At 51.9% G+C, this 17,545-nt stretch overlaps 1 protein-coding gene across 2 annotated transcripts in view; it reads left to right on the forward strand.

The window, feature by feature from the left end:
- CFAP77 (cilia and flagella associated protein 77) overlaps positions 1-17,545 on the forward strand; it is a 160,088-nt gene that overhangs the window by 82,899 nt on the left and 59,644 nt on the right. For both annotated transcript variants that reach the window (XM_035261255.3, XM_017977029.5), the window contains exons 2-3: positions 4,982-5,081; positions 5,638-5,866. In XM_035261255.3, coding sequence (XP_035117146.2) covers positions 4,982-5,081; positions 5,638-5,866 — 329 coding nt within the window. The remainder of the gene's footprint in view (positions 1-4,981; positions 5,082-5,637; positions 5,867-17,545) is intronic.

Here is a 17,545-nt window from a genome sequence, read left to right on the forward strand (position 1 = left end):
GAGAGCACATTGCTCCATCAGCAGGGAGTTGAGGGAAAGGGTTGGCAGCCACAGTCACAGATGAATGGCTCCTGAGGGAGGGCAGCAGCCGGGGGTACAGTGCAAAGGGCACACATTGGGTCAAGAATGTCATGACCCCTGAAGCCCCCGGTGCTATTTTCTGTCACTGCCCCCACCCAGGGGCCTGCATGTCTGACTTGGAAACCCAGAGATGAGTTCTGCTGGTGTCTGGCTGCATTCCCGTGGAGCAGGGCATCTCCTGGGGGTCTCACTTCTTTCACTCCACACTTTATGTGAGGACCACGCATGTGGTTAACCACAGTGATGTTTTTTCATTCTCAGAGTTTCTCCTTCCTTCCTCCCTCCCTCCCTCCCTCCCTCCCTCCCTCCCTCCCTTCCTTCCTTCCTTCCTTCTTCCTTCCCTCCTTCCTTCCTTTTCTTTTTTATTTTCTTTCCTTTTCTTTTCACAGGGCCTCTCTCTGTCACCCAGGCTGGAGTACAATGGTTCAATCACAGCTCACTGCAGCCTCTACCTCCTGAGTTTGAGTAGTTCTCCCACCTCAGCCTCCTGAGTAGCTGGAACCACAGGCACATGCCACTGCAGCCAGCTATTTTTATATTTTTTGTAGAGATGGGGTTTTGCCATATTGCCCTGGTTGATCTCAAACTCCTGGGCTCAAACTATCTGCCTCTCTTGGCCTCCCAAAGGGCTGGGATTACAGGCGTGAGCCACCGCATCTGGCTCATTCTCAGAGTTTCTTAATCTCTGTGGGCACTGTTGGCATCAAGGGACGGATAGCACCTTGAAGTAGTGGATTGTCTGGCAGCATTCCTGGCCTTTACCAACTAGATGGAGGACAGTGCCCCCTCCCAAGCTGTTATGACCAAAAATGTGTCCAGACATGGCCAGATGTCCTCTAGGGCACATTCTCACCCTGGGATCATTATTGCAAGGTATTCTGTGCTATAAATATGTCACAGATTTTTATCCGCCAGTCATGGCCACTAGGGTTGTTTCTGGCAGTTGGCTAGCATGAACTGAACTGCTGCATTCCTGGTGGATGTACACATTCATTTCTGCTGGATGTCCAGGATGGAATTGTTGGGTTATTGAGCAGGCATATGTTTAGTTTTACGGCAGAGATACTGCCAAACAGTTTTCCATGGTGGTTGTAGCAGTTTACATTTTCACCAAGTGGAAGAGAATTCCAGTTGCCCCAGATCCTTACCAATAACATTGAATTTTTTCTTTGCATTTCCCAGAGGTTGACCCCTTGACATATGGGTCTTGGCCACTGGGACATCCTCTTAAAGAAGTTCCTATTCAAGTAATCTGCTCATTTTTTTTCCTATAGGATTATCTGCCTCTTTCTTATTGATTCGTAGTAACTCTTTATATATGATGGATAAGACTCCTTTGTTTTAGAATCAGGGGCACTTTGTGCTTTCCACATCAAATACTCTGGTGCACATGATTGCCATTGCTTAACTGTGCTTTTTGCAAGACAGTGAATTTCATAAGAGCAGGGCTGTGTGTCTGATCTGTTCATCCTAGAACTCCAAGCACGGAGTTAGCGCTGAGTGGGTACAAAATAAATATTTGTAGGAATGAAAGTATGAGCAAACCTCCCATTGGGATGAATTTTCTTTGTAGTCTAAGGCTTCCACATGTTTGAACAGTTATTGATTCCCAGGCAACCACACGAAAGAGCAGAGATTGAGGCACCCACCTGCTCCCTTGCCCCCCCCCCGCCACCTGAGGGTGGCAGCCAGCTCCTGAGTCTGTCTGTCATTCCCCTGCCAGCTGGAACTCTGCCCACCTGCATTTGCCCTGAGGGAGGTGGGGCCTCTCCCAGAGAAGTCACGTTTTAATTAACTTCCCCGGCAGTCACTGGAGAGGCTGGATCATTTTCATAAACAAATGAGAGGCCAGAGCTTTGTCTGTAGCTCAAATAGCATAGCATGGAAGTAATTCAAAATAAGCCACCCTGCGGAGTCCCCATGCACCTGCCTGAGACTCAGAGCTCTGTCACTCTTGAGGGGCATTGGGGGCTGGGATTTGAGATGGAAAAGAAGAGGGAGAGAAACAACTGTTGTGTAGAAAAGAGCCAATGGTCTCAAAGTAGGCTGTATGAACTGCATGTCTGTGTACCCCCAACATTCAAAACCTAACTTCGGATGGGATGACATTAGCCGGTGGGTCTTTTAGGAGATGAGTAGGCCATAAAAGCAGAGCCCTCGTGATGGAATTTGTGCCCTTAAATGAAGAGGAAGAAAGCTAACTCTCTCTGTTCTCTGCCACGTGAAGATACAGCAAGAAGGCGGCCATCTGCAAACCAAGAAGAGAGCCCTCACCAGACACCGGGTCTGCTGGTGCCTAGATCTTGGACTTCCCAGCCTCCAGAACTTTGAGGAATAAATGCCTATTGTTGAAGCCACCCCGTCAGTAATAATTTGCTATGGCAGCCTAAGCTGACTAAGACAGGAGTATTTCACCCACTCATTTGTTCAACCCCTATTCATTAGCAGCTGTTCCACACTGAGAAAAGAAGAATGGGAGTAAAGACAGGGTATACAAAGCATCTCCAAACCTTCTGCTCACTTTTGTGGGGAACCTAAAACTGCTGTAAAATATTAAGTCAATTTTTTTAAACATAACCTTAAAAAAATAAAGATTGGATCCCTTTCCTTGTGGGGCACACAGGCTCGTGAGGGAAGACCAACATTAAACTGATCCTTACGCGATGAATGACTTAATTACACGACTTTGTGATCTTATTTGAGATGTAATTCACATTTCCTACAATTCACCCATTTACAATGTAGAATTCAGTGGCTTTTAATACATTCACGGAGTTGTGCAACCATCACACCACAATCGATTTTAGAACATTTTCATCACTCCCCAAAGAACGCCCCTTAGCCATCACAGCTGTCCATCTCTCCATCTCTTCCCCCTACCTGTCCCCAGCCCTGGCAACCATGAAGCTACTTTCCATCCCTTGAAAGGTGCTACTCTGTCATTTTGTAAGTGCCATGAAGGTAGGCTGAGGCTGCTGCAGAGCCACCATATAATAAGGAGGCTTGTCTAGGACTGATGCCAATCTGGGAAGACTTTCCAGAGGAAGTGGTTTTTAATATCAGGCATTTATTTTGTACCTGCTGTATGCCAACAGGAAAAAGAAGGTCATAGGAGCCATGGCTCTGTACGGGTGGGAGTGTGTAATCCAGGCAGGGTGGGCTGCATGTGAATTCCTAGAAATCGAGAAGGTGGCAAGTTCTAAGCCCCAAATGAATAGAACAGATGGTAAGAGTCACTGGTGTTCAGATGAGGGCAAGCCATGGTGAACCCAGGGGTCCTGAGAGCTTCTGGCAGAGACAGGGCTTGAAGAATAAGGACCAGTAAGGGTGGGTCTTGAGCAAAGAGCAACAGAGGCAGCTGGGATACCTGCGATCCTTCAGAGCAGGGGGGTGGGCTTGTCTGTCTCAACGAGGGGCTGTGGGAGAGCCTGCGAGGCCAAGCTGCAGGGCTGGGTGGGTAGGAGGCTGTGGGGCCTGGACTACCAGTTGAGGGAGGTTTTATTCCAGCAGCAGTGCTGAGCCACGATGGGTCGTCCTTGACCATCCGTCTACCTCTCAGCACCCAACCTGTGGGAGCTGGAGAGATGGGGATATAGATGAGATGGCAGGAGACAGTGAGACCAGAGCCCACTAGACCCTTTGGGGAGTCTTGGGTGCAGCCAGAGCAGAGAGCTCCTGAGAGATGTAACAACACCCTGTGACTTTGAGTCCTCAGCCTGTGGCTCATGGGCAGCGGGAGGAGCAGCTGCACCCACCCTTCTCCGTAATGGCCCTGGGACCTACTGGCACCACAAGAAGCTGGGGCTGTGGGCATTTCTTTGGCTTGTGGATCTGAGAGTGGGTGGGGGCAGCCAGCCTGGGTTGTGGTCCCAGCTCTGCCACCTCCTACTGCTTGATCCGAGGTCACCTATCAGATCTCTCTGTGACTCAGCTTTCCCCTGAGAAACACCGTCTTCCCAGGTGGCTGTGCAGACAACATGAGGGATGGCCAAGGAGCCCCAGACGTCGTGCCTGGGATGCAGTCAGAACCCAGCAGGTGCCCATCGATGGAGCAGATGCGGATGGGCATCTGTGTACTGTGCAGGACAGGGCCTCTGACTGTGGGGAGCCACTGCGCTAAAGGGAGACTCGTGGCAGAATGATCAGGAGCGTCAGCCCACAGGACAGGCGTGTCTCAGTGCAATGCCCTGCCCAGCACTTGGGGGCCGTGAATGTGGACCCTGCCTCTCTAGGCCTGTTTCCACAGCTATAAATAGGGGGGCTAATGTGGTTGATGACAGGGCAATTTCACTGTACAAACCCCCTCTGAGAGGCCAACGAGTTCCCTAGAGTCCCAGGGAGTAAGGACAGCTGGCCAGGTGCAGAGGGTGGCAGCACCCTGTCACTGTATCTTCCCCAGAAACTGAGGATTCGAGGAAGCGATTTCCTCATGTGCTACGGGGCTGACGGTTTGAGTGGTCCCTGGTGGGAGGAAGGTGGGGATGAAGGTAAGAAAGATGTCCTCCTCCCTCGACAGGGCCTCCAGATGAGGCCTCCTGAACTGGGTCTTTCATTTCCAGCTTGAACCAGTCAGCTTCTCCCCAAACACAGCTGCTCTGCTCGGGGACTGTGCTTCCCACCCCAATACGGAGGTGCCGAGAGACCTCCCATTTCCAACATCCTCATTCACCTTTAGCGCAGACACGAGGACCAAGGACCAGCTTCTACTGTGTGGCCCCACGCCAGCCGCAGCCTGCGCTCCTCCCAGGGAGGGCTCTGCCACCCGCTCCTGTGCCACCCTGAAGGCCGTGCACAAGGCCTGGGGTAACGCAGGCATCCGGTGCCTCCCTGCTGCCAGGTTACAATATGGGTGGTCTGAGACTCCACTCCTCACCTCTGCCCTCTGTCCTTCCCCCGACAGGCTGAACTCGGCAAGCCCCGGGAAAGAAGCTGCAGTCTGCCCGGCATTGATTTTAATTACGGACTCTACATCCGAGGGCTTGATGGAGGGGTCCCTGAAGGTGAGGGAGCACGCTTTGGAGCATGAGGGCCGAGGAGTGGGCGGGTGGCTGACCCCTCTTCACAGAGCCCTAGCTTGCCGCTTGGGAGCTGGTTGGGTGCTGGAGAAAGACCCAGGGACTGCCAGCCGGGGCAGCTGAGGGGTCAAACCCAGGGCGCAGCCGAGATGAAGAGGGTCAGGCAGGACCCTGGTGTGCGGTTTCAGAGAACTGGCACCAGCACTCTCGGCAGGGACTATGGGTGCTGTGTTGAGTGGGTTACGAGCACAGAATGAGCCCGTGACCTGCCCAGGGCTCTGCCTGCCCAGAGGAAGTCAAGGGCCAGGCCAGCCCAGCTCCAGCGCAGATGCTTGGCTCGGGAACCCTCTGGCATCTGGGAGCCCTGCCCCCTCCCTTTCAGGCCATCATGCTTTCTGGGGGCCAGGCAGGGCTGTCACCCAGAAGGCTCAGGTAAATGGAAAGGTCAAAGACCCGCGTGCCCCCGTTTCTTCTCTGTCAGCTGCCTTGAGGTGCTTCCTCCCAGGCTGACCCTGCCCTGGGGGTCTCTCCCTGCCCTCAGCCATCGGACGCTGGAACGTGTTTAAGCAGCAGCCCACCTGTCCCCACGAGCTGACCCGGAACTACATTGCAATGAACCGCGGGGCAGTGAAAGCTGGCCTGGTGACTGCCCGGGAGAACTTCCTCTACCGTCAGCTCAACGATATCCGCATCAGTGACCAGGATGACCGGCGCCTGAAGAAGGAGCCGCCCTCTCTCCCTCCAAACATGACATTTGGGATCCGGGCACGGTAAGATGGCTGGCAGCCAGGCCTTCATCCCCTGAGGGGGTGGGGGTACCGAATGAATCGGGGACAAGATCGGAGGGTGACAGGGAAGTGGAGCATCCTCCCAGCCCCAGTGTTCTCTCTCCAACGACTCTCTGTTGTGTGACTTCTGTAGCCACACCCAGAATCCTGCTGAGCTGGGTCCTGGCCTTGTGGCAGGGTGCCTTGTGGGGCTGTGCCCAGGTCACCCATTTTCACTTGATGAGCGAACAGTGACTGAGACCTGTCTCTGGGCCAGGCCCAGTGGCTCACATCTGTAATCCTAGCACTTTGGGAGGCCCAGATGGGAGGATCACTTGAGTCCAGGAATTTGAGACCAGGCTGGGCAACATGGCAAAACCCCCCTCTACAAAAAAATTTTAAAAATTAGCTGGGCATTGTGGCATGTGCTTATAGTACCAGCTACTTGAGGGTGAGGTGGGAGGATGGCTTAAGCCTAGGAGACTGAGGCTGCAGTGAGCCGTGATAGCACCACTGCACTCTAGCTTGGGCAAACAGACTCCAAAATTTAAAAAAAAAAAAAAAAAAGACCTGTCTCTGTCTTCATGGGGTGAGAGAGGAGAGCCTGCCAAGTTACCCAAGCACACACCACCCCAGGGAAGCCTCGAGAGAGGCTCTGGAGCCTGGGCCCAAACCTGGACTCTGGCCATGACTGGCCGTGGGGTCCCTGCCCCAGCTTCCACATGTGTGGAATGGAGATAAGAGTACCACCTGCTTCACAGCATGCTGAGGCTTCAGTGACGTAAAGCATACGACAAGCTGAGCACAGGCCTGGCCCACAGCAGGGGCTCAATAAATGTTAGCCACTGTTCATGTTGACGTAGGGTGAAATGTGAGTTGCAGCTCCAAGAGCTATGAAATTAAAAAAATTAATTGAGGTTTCACTTATACATAGTAAAATGCACAAATCGTGAGATGTTCAGCTTAATGCAGTTTTACAAATGGAAACACTCAGGTAACTATCACTAAGGTAAAGATGCAGAATAAATCCGGGACCCAAGAGAGCGCCCACCTTCCCCCTGAGAAATAGCTGTTCTATTCTTCCATCCCCAGAAATGACTGCCCCGTGGCCCCACTGTCACCACAGGTTAGATGACCGGCACGCATGCCCCAGTGGGTCCACATCCTCACCATTGTCAACAAGGGCACGACTGGCCTGGGGCTTAGATCAGCTCCCTAGTGCTAACAAGGGCCCACAGGCCACCCAGAAGTAGGGAGGGAGATGGGCCGTGCACCCCATCCAGTCAACACCCCGTCTTCTTCTGACCGTCCTTCTGCAGAACACCACTAACTTCTCTCCCTTCTTCCAGAATTGACCCTTCCCAACTCACCTTCCACATTACTCCAGAGTTATCTTGCTAACACACAGATGAAACAGCCAGATATGACCCACGTCCCAACCCTCACACACATGACATTCTAGAAAAGCAGAATATAGGTGCATTTAATCGAAACTCAATTCATGGCTCACATGATTGGAAAGCACAGGGACAGCTTCAGGCATAGCAGGATCTAGGCAGTCAGGCAACGCCATCAGCATTGGGTCTCTCTGTTTCTTGGCTGTGCTTCCCGATTTGGGCACCATTCTCTGAAAAGCTTCTCCCTCACCTGCAGATGGCCAGCAGCAGTTCCATTCTTCAGTGCAAAGAGCGCTGAGGGTACAGACACCTTGAGTTCAAGACTCTTTGGACCAGGTTACATGACTATCCTTCTTTCTTTTTTTCCCAGACAGAGTCTCTCTCTGTCCCCCAGGCTGGCCTGTAGTGGCACAATCTCAGCTCACTGCAACTTCCACCTCCCGGGTTCAAGTGATTCTACTGCCTCAGCTTCCCAAGCAGCTGGGACCACAGCTGTACGCCACCACACCCGGCTAATTTTTGTATTTATAATAGAGATGGGGTTTCACCATGTTGGTCAGGCTGGTCTCGAACTCCCGGCCTCAGGTGATCCAACCGCCCTGGCCTTCCAACGTGCTGGGAATTACAGGAGTGAGCCATCGCTCCCGGTTACATGACTACCTTTTACCCAACTTCTGTGGCCAGGGCTGAGATGCCAGGCCTGGGTCATGTGCCTGCCTCTGAGCCAGTGGCTGAGGCCAGGGGAATCTGAAGCCTGGCTGACCTGGGCTGACATGTGCCCTTCCCTGGAGTCAGGGGTTAAACCAGTCCCTGCAGTCTCTGCGGGCAGATGATGGAAAAGGTGTACAGACCAGGGTTCTGTTCCAGGCGGGGGATGGATGCCAGGCAGGCAAAAACAGCAATGTCCACTACAGCAGGACTTCCCAACCCTGTCCACATCACTGCACAAGCTGGTCCTTATTACAAAAGTGACCAGTATTTGTGTACTGCACGGAATGAGTAAATAGAAGAGGCTGCTCCCAGGCAGGAGTGACTGGTGTGGACTTCTGGCCCTCTGGAGCCCCGTTCAGTGGCCTGTGGCTGACAAAGCCAACCTCTCAGCTATCAGTGTGGCAGCATCCTGCTTAGCCCTCACTCAAGGCCACTGACTTTCCATCTCTAGCCTGCCTTTCCAATTTTCCTCTCGCCTCTCCCAGACTAGGTGCCTTCCTCTGACTATGCCACCATACATATATTTTTGGATTATACTTCCTTCTTTACTTTTTGTTTTTTATCATTTTTTTTAGGCAGAGTCTCGCTCTGTCGCTCAGGCCGGAGTACAGTGGCATGATCTCAGCTCACTGCAACCTCTGCCTCTCGGAGTCAAGCGATTCTCCCGCTTCAGCCTCCCGAGTAGCTGGGATTGCAGGCATGTGCCACCACCCTGGCTAATTTTTGTATTTTTAGTAGAGATGGGTTTCATCATGTTGGCCAGACTGGTCTTGAACTCCTGACCTTGTGATCTGCCCACCTTGGCCTCCCAAAGTGCTGGGATTACATTTTTATAATTTTGTACTGTGGTAAAATATACATAATATTTATCATGTGAACCATTTTAAAGTATACAATTCAGTGGGAATTATTGCATTCACATCACCACCATCCATTTCAAGAACTTTATCATCCCAAACTGAAACTCTTTCCCTATTAAACGCTAACCCCAAACCCCTGGCACCCAGCATTCTACTTTCTGTTCCTTTGACTTTGACTACTCTAGAGATCTCATATGAATGGAATCATGCAATGTCTGCCTGTTTGTGTCTGGCTTATTTCACTTATCATAATATCCTCACGGTTCATCCATGTTACAGCATGCATCAGAATTTCATTCCTTTTCAAGGCTGCGTAATATTCCCCTGTGTGTATAGACTGCATTTTGTTTGTGCATTCATCTGCTGATGGACAGTTAAGTTGTTTCCACCTTTGGGCTGTTATGAGTGCTGCTGTGATGAACATGAATGTACAAATATCTGTTCCGGTCCCGCTTTCAATTCTTTGGGTGTGTACCCCTAGCAAGATCGTGGGATCACGTGGTGATTGTGTTTGAGGTTCTGGGGCCCCGCCACACCTCTCTCCACAGCATGTGCTATGTATGCTTTTGTATGCTCTTCCCACCGTTCCACTCCTGGGAAAGAATCCTGAGGAATGAGTAGGTGAGAAAACCCACCAATTCTTCAAAGTTCAGCTCAGCATCGCCTCTTTGGTAAACTTTCCCACCTCTCATGGCCTCAATTACCAGGCACATCTCTCCCCAGAAATCCATTTCTATCCACCAGCCCTGAAACCAGGAAGGTGACACCAGAGACACACTGGAAAGTCACTTTGGGGCTGTATTAATGAACTCCCGCACACTGTCCTTCCTGCACCTTTGAGATCATCCCCCAAGTGGGTCCCCCAAGACGTCTCCTGTTACTTTTGCTGCTAACCTGGGTCTTCTTCTCAGCTCCCAACACATGTGCCCTCCCTTGTCCTGGGGCAGAGAGGAACCCCTGTTCCTCGTCCGTGCTGTGCCCTAGGTCACTAGAACAATCCATGCTGGTGACCAAGTGTCTCAAAGACAGCATGGTGTCAGGAGAGGGGCCCTGGGCTGGGAGTTGGCCTGGGGTACTAATTCCAGCTTTGTCCCCACGTCTCCACATCACATTCCCCTTCCAGGGCTTGTTTCCCCATCTGTAACTAGGGAGCTACACCTGTAACACATCACAGCACTCCTGTGACTCTCAGGGTGTGTTCTGCCTCCTCAGGTTGGCTCTAAACCTTCACACCAATGTCTTTTCATGGTCAAAAAACTCTGTGCCAGAGGTGGGCAGGATTATTCTCCAACTGAGGCAGGGAGAGGTTCATTGACCTCCTGAAGTTCATACCTCTTCATGGTAGGGCTTGGCCTGGACTCTCAACCCTTAGTATGTTTATATTTAAAAATAGAGCCAGGCTCAGTGGCTCACGCCTGTAATCCCAACACTTGGAGAGGCTGAGGCGGGTGGATCACCTGAGGTTGGGACTTCGAGAAGTCCCACCTGGCCCATATGGTGAAACCTCTTGTCTCTACTAAAAACACAAAAATTAGTCGGGCGTGGTGACGGGCACCTGAAATCCCAGTTACGCAGGAGGCTGAGGCAGGAGAATCGCTTGAACCCAGGAGGTGGAGGTTGCAGTGAGCTGAGATAGCGCCACTGCGCTGCAGCCTGGGCAACAGGGTGAGACTTCATCTCAAAAAAAGAAAAATAGGAAAGATTGGAACACACAGATGCTAGTGATCACCTGGTCGAAAGCCCTTATTTAAAACAGGAGAAAACAGAAAGAAGTTCAGAGAGATGAAGAGCGCTTCCCAAGGTTGCACAGCCAGTTGTTAACTGAGCCAGGTCTGGAGTCCAGTCGTCGGGATTCCCCATCCAGTGCTCCTCGCTATGTGTCCCGCTTCCTTGGAACCGACGTGCATGGAACACTCACAGCTTCTGGTCCCAGGGCTGGGGTTTCCCACGGCATCGCTGAAGTCAGCTGGGCTCAGAAAGGACAAGCATCCAGCTTTCAATATAGCGTCTTAAAGTGCTATAAAACCGAGTGGCCACAATTCCGGGGAAAAGACGTGATGAAGTGCTGGCTGTATCTTCTGTGATGGTAAATGGGCTTTGCATATGCAAATTGAATGGATTTTAAAATGGTATTTAATGACAATTTTCGTAGCAGACATTAACATTAATTGCACAAAGATGAAAATGCTGCATTAGGTTGCTGTTAGCAGCAAATATCGTGGCCATAAAGCTTCATCTTTATCAACAGCGGCCCTTCCGAAGTGCCGGGCTGCTCCACAAACCACAGGCAAAAGGGCTTTTATGGAGCAGAAATATCCCCCAAAGCAGGCCCAAATCAGCATCAATTTTGCTTTATTTCTTCGTAAATGGAGGTTAAATGGCTGCTGGAAAAGCTTTTACTGAGACGCCCAACCTGCGGGGACGGCCTCCACCTTGCTGCATAAATGCGGAGGAACGGTCACAAAATCATTGCCCCTCTCCCTAATGGGGCTATTACTTTAAAGTTATGGGGCCAAGGCCCATTTTCTAATGATCACCTTTTACAAGTCTCAACTGTATTTATTTCTTTACTTTAAAAGCATGTTAAAAAAACAAATCTCATTACACCCCACAGAGGAGGTGTCGGGGTGGTTTAGTCCAATGAACAAATAAACAAAACGAAACAAAAAACCCAAAATGGGTGTTATTGACTCACAATTACAGATGTGTTAAAAAATAAAGTCCAACCCAGACTGAATCCGCAAACGCCCCAAGTTAGGATGTTAATGAGCAGAGGGGTTGTGACTGCCACCCTGTGAGTTAGGATTCTGACCACAGCCAGCTCCCAGCCCCCGCCCCATCTAGATTTGCAATGGGAAAATGAATCGCAGTGAGGGGTGCGCCCCCTCTTCTCCACATGTCTCTGAATGTGCCCATTCAGCCTCAATACCAGATGGGATTCAAAGCCGAATTTAGATTATTCAATTACTTCCTTCCCAGTTATCCTATTTGGTTCCCAATCCACACCGATTTGTTACGGGTTGTCACTAAATCGGAAGGATGCATTTCAATCTGAAAGCCTCTGTGGCTCAAAGGAAGCGGAGACCTGGGGAGTTACCTGGAAAATGGGGGCCGCCGTGTAGACATGGGGGCAGCCTGGGGGCCATGTAGACATGGGGGCAGCCTGGGGCTGTGGCCACACCAACCCACAGAGGAGTTTGGCTGGTGCAGTGATTAAAGAAAAAAAAAAAAGGTTGAGTTGTCATATTTTTTGAGCAGTCAGTAGATTTCATGGAAATACCTGGATTTTCCACTTCCCTTGAAAAAAAGAAAGCCTGGACAAGTGGCTCTGCACTCTCTGCCTGACTCTAGGGGCTGGAGCTGAGGGGCAGCGTCCCTTTGGACAGAATCTGTGGACTGTGTCTCCCAGGCCCCACCCAGACTGATTTATCTCACTTTTGTTACCTGCTTAGTCCAGGTAGACACTGAGTTCGGAGCTACTGGTGTAGACAGATGGGCTCAGTCCCTCAGCTAACTGCGGCCTCTTTTTGTCCTCTGGTAACAGCGTGAGCCACCACTAACAAAAGCCTCTGTGCATGGATCTTAAATGTGGCAGGCATTTTGCACGTATCACTGCTAACCCTGAAGTCTTTCCTATGAGACGGTGTGATTCTGCACACCTCACAGGCCAGGAAAGGGAGGGCCAGGGCCCTCCCCAAGGCGTTTCGGTGCAGAGCCTGAATTTCCACCCAGTCTGTGGCTGGCTTTGAAGCCCACACTTCTAGGATCAGGCACCTGGAAAGGGGCCTGGCATTCTTCTACTGCTGTTTCCCTGTCAAATCCCAGAATTCAAGTCAGGGAAGAATTTTAAATTCTCATTACCAGCGGGCAGGGCCCTCACACAGATCTCAAAGCAAGCTGCAACCGGAGGTCCAGAAACAGATATGTCTGGAGGCCAGAAATGTAACTATTAAAGGCACACTTAATTATTGATGCTTTTTAATAAGTGTTTGCAAATGTTCACATGCCCTCAGCACATCTTAATTGTTACTGCTCCTAATTGGCCCAGCATTGTCGATTATGATGAGTCAGGGAGGGTGGGGAGCGGGGAGGAGCAGGGAGAGGCCGGCAGCAGCTGGCACTCCTAGTGGACTCTGCGCACCCTGGGCTCTGCCGCTGCTCTGCTTGGGAGCCTGTGCCACACTCAAGACACAGATGCTAGTGGAACATCCATCACTCAGTCAACCAGCAAACAGCCCCCTGCTCTTCAGTGTCTGACATGGGCCAGATGGAAGGTGGAAAGACCCCACTTTGAACTAACAATGGCAACGACATGCTATTATTACTACCACACGTCAGACATTGTGCTGAGGTCCCCGGGAGCATCCTCACTAAATAACTGAATCGCTCAGTGAGTACAGAGTTAGTTCATGTGAGTACAAGGTTGGAACGCTTCTATCCCCATTTTACAGAAGATGAGACAGCGGGTCTGAGGGGTGAAGTCATTCGGCTGCTCTGCAGTGTGAGGAGGATTAGTGTGGCCTAAATGCCTATGACAGTCTGATCCAAGGGTCTGATCTGCCTCCCTAACAGACACAGGGGTGGAGGTGACACGGGCAGTCTGCTTATGTTTTTCAGCACCAGAAGGGGGAGTGAGACAGGATTCTGTGTAAGGCCGTCCTGTCTGAATTTTTCTTAAAGCTTCAGAACTTAATCTGAACACATCGAAAGAGCACACTGAGCTTCCCCTTTCTGGGTCACCTCCTCCCGTGTCACATTCGGTGGCATCCACTTCCTGATAAACTCAAACTTCATGTTGGGGCATCCAGACCTTTGCCATGCTGGGTACTCCAGGCCGGCTTTTGCTCACCCTGGGACCTCTGGTGCTGACCACAGTGCCTTTGCAGAAGAGGCCCTCGTGGAGTTGCTGAATGAGCGCATGAACCAGTGGCCACACTGGGGTCAGAACACAAAGCCAGTGGTCATGTGCAACTTCAGTAGTGTCCTTAGAGTAGCACTCATTAGCCTTTTGTTAGCGGTGACTTATACTGTTATCAGAGGACAAGAGGCCACAGGATCTTGTCCTGCGGATAGAGACAGATCCATCAGCTGACGGATTGAGACCATCCATCTACACCAGTGGCTCCAAACTCAGCGCCCACCTGGACTAATTAGCCTGGTCTACCCCCCAGTCCTGGTGCTGAAAGCATTGAGACCATGGAAACGTAAGAAGCATCAGATAAGCGGGAAATGCTGCTGGCCCACCTTTCTATGTGCAGCCGCTGCTGGCCCTATCAGATGCATCATCAGCCTGACGCTGACAAATGTGAAGGACGCAGGGAATTTTACAGGCTGTTAAAAAAATGTTTGCTGCCTGACAGGTTTTTTGAATCTCTCTGCCAAGCAGATTTATTTTACAAATTTACAATGGGCCCATCAATCACTCTGGGTTATTTTGTTTCTCCTGGAGCCGATGGCCAAAAAAATCTGAGCCACCCACCCAAACTCCTATAAAATAATAATAAGCCGCTTCCCCAGCAGCCATCCCAGAAAATGCGAGGCGGTTTCTGAAGGGCAAGACCACGTCTGCATTTATCGGTGTCCTGAAACCCGGCGGAATAAAACCTGGTCTGACCACAAGGGGGAGCATGTGGATCTCGCAAAGACTCCCGGGCCCTGGTGAGGGCCTGAAACGTACATCCCGCTCTGCAAAGCCACGTTTTTCCTGTCCCTGCCGCACAATCTTCTCCCTGGCACTGCCTGCGACTGCCGTTAATCCTCCTCTGCTGTATGTCAGGTCCCAGAGCACAGGGAGAATGTCAGTTTCATCCATCACTGCATCGTCAGTGCCCAGCACAATGCCTGGCACATAGTGAGCACTCGAATATGGTCTGGGGCCCTTTAAGGCTTTGAGGAAGCTGTCGGAAGCAAAGAGGCAGTCCATCTGAGATCCAGAGAGGAGACGGTAAAGCCAGAGATGACACTTAATAGACTCCTCTGTGATTCCCCCTCCGCTGTGATCCCTTGACTGATGTTATGAGTCTGCAGTACGGTGATGCTACCTCAAAGAACGAATGTGTTCCTCGGCCATGTTAATAGAGGTAGCAAGTTCAGAACAAAGGAGGTGCCCTCCTTGCTCTTTTCTGCTGCTCAGGCCATACCTGTAGTATCAAGTTCAAGAATGCAGGACATCATTAAAGAGAAGGTTCACAAACAGGAAATTATCCAGAAGGGAGGGTGTCCGCTATATACAAAGAACAGGAGAAGTTATGAGGTCTTCCTAGCTGGATGAGAAAAGATGCAATGGAGACACAGCAGCTGTCCTTAACTCTCTAAAGCCCTAGGATTAGGACAGTGGAGGGGTTTTGCTCTCAGGGGCTTCAGAGAACAAAACAAGGACCACAGTGTGTGTTGGAGGGGGGCAGTCCTCATAGCTGACACTTCGGGGCCCTTACTGAGTGACTGCTGGGTGCAACACTGACCCTGTACCTCATCTCATTAAATACAACTCTACCAAGTAGGGACTATCATCCCCATTCTACAGATGGGGAAACTGAGGCTCAGAGAGAGTCACTCACCCAAAGTCTCCTGGCTAGTTGGAGGCAGCACCAGGACCTGAGCCAAGTCTCCTTCCAGAGAGGCTGTTCATATCCACAGGCTGCACGCTTCCAGGAGACAGAGCAAGGCCCTGAGTGAGGAAGTCATTTCTCATCCTGAGCTCTGTCTACGATGGTGCCGGTGGCCTGGTGAGGAGGCGAGTCCTCAGCAGCGGGATGGCGGCTACAAACAGCAGTTACAGCAATCAACAGCCAGCGCTGATGAGTACCTACTGGGGCCCGGCTTTCCACAGAGAAGCTGGATGCATCCTCGCTGTGCCGTGGACACCCATTTATCCACGAGAAAAGTGAGGCACAGCGAGGTTCTGTCCCTCAGCAAGAGGTCACAGGTGGTGAGCAGAAGTGTGGGGGCTCCGTCCAGGCAGGTTACACCGGGATCCTCGCCCTTAGTGGCCTGAAAAGATTGCTGGCTGCCCAGCTTGGGCTACCTCTCTCTGCTGGGGCTTTGGGACCTCCCCCCAACGAACTGAGTGTGACAGGGGTCCCCTCCTCCTCAAGGCCTGCCTGCTTCCATGGGCCTGGATCTCCAGGGAGTTTCTTTGAAAGGGGCCCAGGCTGAAAGGCCAGGCTAGGTGGCTCACGCCTGTAATCACAGCACTTTGGGAGGCCGAGGCAGGCAGATCACTTGAGGCCAGGAGTTTGAGACCAGCCTGGGCAACATGGTGAAACCTTGTCTCTACTAAAAATACAAAAATTAGCCAGGCATGGTGGTGGGTACTCGGGAGGCTGAGGCAGAAGAATCGCTTGAACCTGGGAGGCGGAGGGTATGGTGAGCTGAGAGTGCACCACTGTACTCCAGCCTGGGTGACAGAGCAAAAGTTTGTCTCAAAAAAAAAAAGGTGTGGGGGGCAGGCAGGGAGCCATAATTGGGAGGAGGTAGCAGCCTGGGGCCCCCATCTTTTCCCCCTTCCACTCCCAGGAAGTGCAGCCTCCCTGGGTCCCAGCCTGGCTGCTCCTGCTCCTCCCTTTCCCCTTCCACACTCCTAGTGCTCCTTCCTCCTTCATGGGGCTTTGTCGCCAGAGCCAGGACAGAGACATTTTTCATGCTTTGCCTTGTTTCCCTCTCTGCTCTCCTGTGGCCAGGACAGAGATTTATTCGTGGCCTGACACTCGTGGCATCCCGAGCAGGGAGGGCTCAGGGAGGTGCTGATGGGCCCATAATGGATGGGGCCGCCGCTCCCCCGGGGCCTGGCCAGGCCCGAACCCCATCCATCAGGAGCAACTCGGTGCCAAGGTCAGCGCTAACGAGGCTGGCCCGGCTGGTTCCCCTCGGGGCCTCCCCGGTTGCATCGCACACGCTCCGCTCTTCCTTTGATTTTTCCAGAGATGGGCCTCACCCGTGTCTAGGAAGGGGCAGAGAGAAAACCCTGCTGAGAGCCAGCGCTGGAGTCCAGAGTTGGGAGTCCCGCTCAGTGCCTGGCCCAGCCATGGGCCTCTGATTGCCTCTACAGCCTCCAGCTCTCGACACAGTCAGAGGGGTTTCTGGGGCGAGGTTGGTTTAGCTCTTCCCGGGACACAGGGCATGGAGGAGATGGTGCTGCTGCGAACTGGCTGGCACCCTCCGGCACTGAATGAAGAACCAGGCGTCTAGCCCACGTCCCACTGTGGCAAAGGACCCTGCAAGCAAAAGTAGTCACAGAATGAGCGAATCGTGCAGAGAATTGGTGAGCCCAGCCAAGATGAGCTGCAGGCTGGGCCTGATCAATCCCATGTCATCGTTTGGAGGAGCGGCGAGCTCACAGGATGGAGCTGAGGGCTGGGCCTGATCAATCCCATGTCATCGTACAGAGGAGCGGCGAGCTCACAGACGGAGCTGCAGGCTGGGCCCCATCAGTCCCGTCAGAGCCCAGATGGCAGTGGCTACTCAGGCTGGAAACCCCTGGAGCCTTGCACTTGTTTTGATTCCTATTAATGCCAGCTTCCAGGGCCAGACACCATGCTGGGTGCTTCATACACATCAACTCAAGTGATCCCCAGAAGGGACCTAAGGTAGCAACTTATCCCCATTTTATAGACAAGGAAACCAAGACTCAGAGACCCTTGCACACAATCGTGTGGTCGCAAAAAGGTGGCGCTGGGATGTGATCTTAGAACCCACATGCGTTACCTCCGGCCTAT

This window comes from Callithrix jacchus, chromosome 1 (assembly GCF_049354715.1).
Source record: "Callithrix jacchus isolate 240 chromosome 1, calJac240_pri, whole genome shotgun sequence".
NCBI classification, from domain to species: Eukaryota; Metazoa; Chordata; class Mammalia; order Primates; family Cebidae; genus Callithrix; species Callithrix jacchus.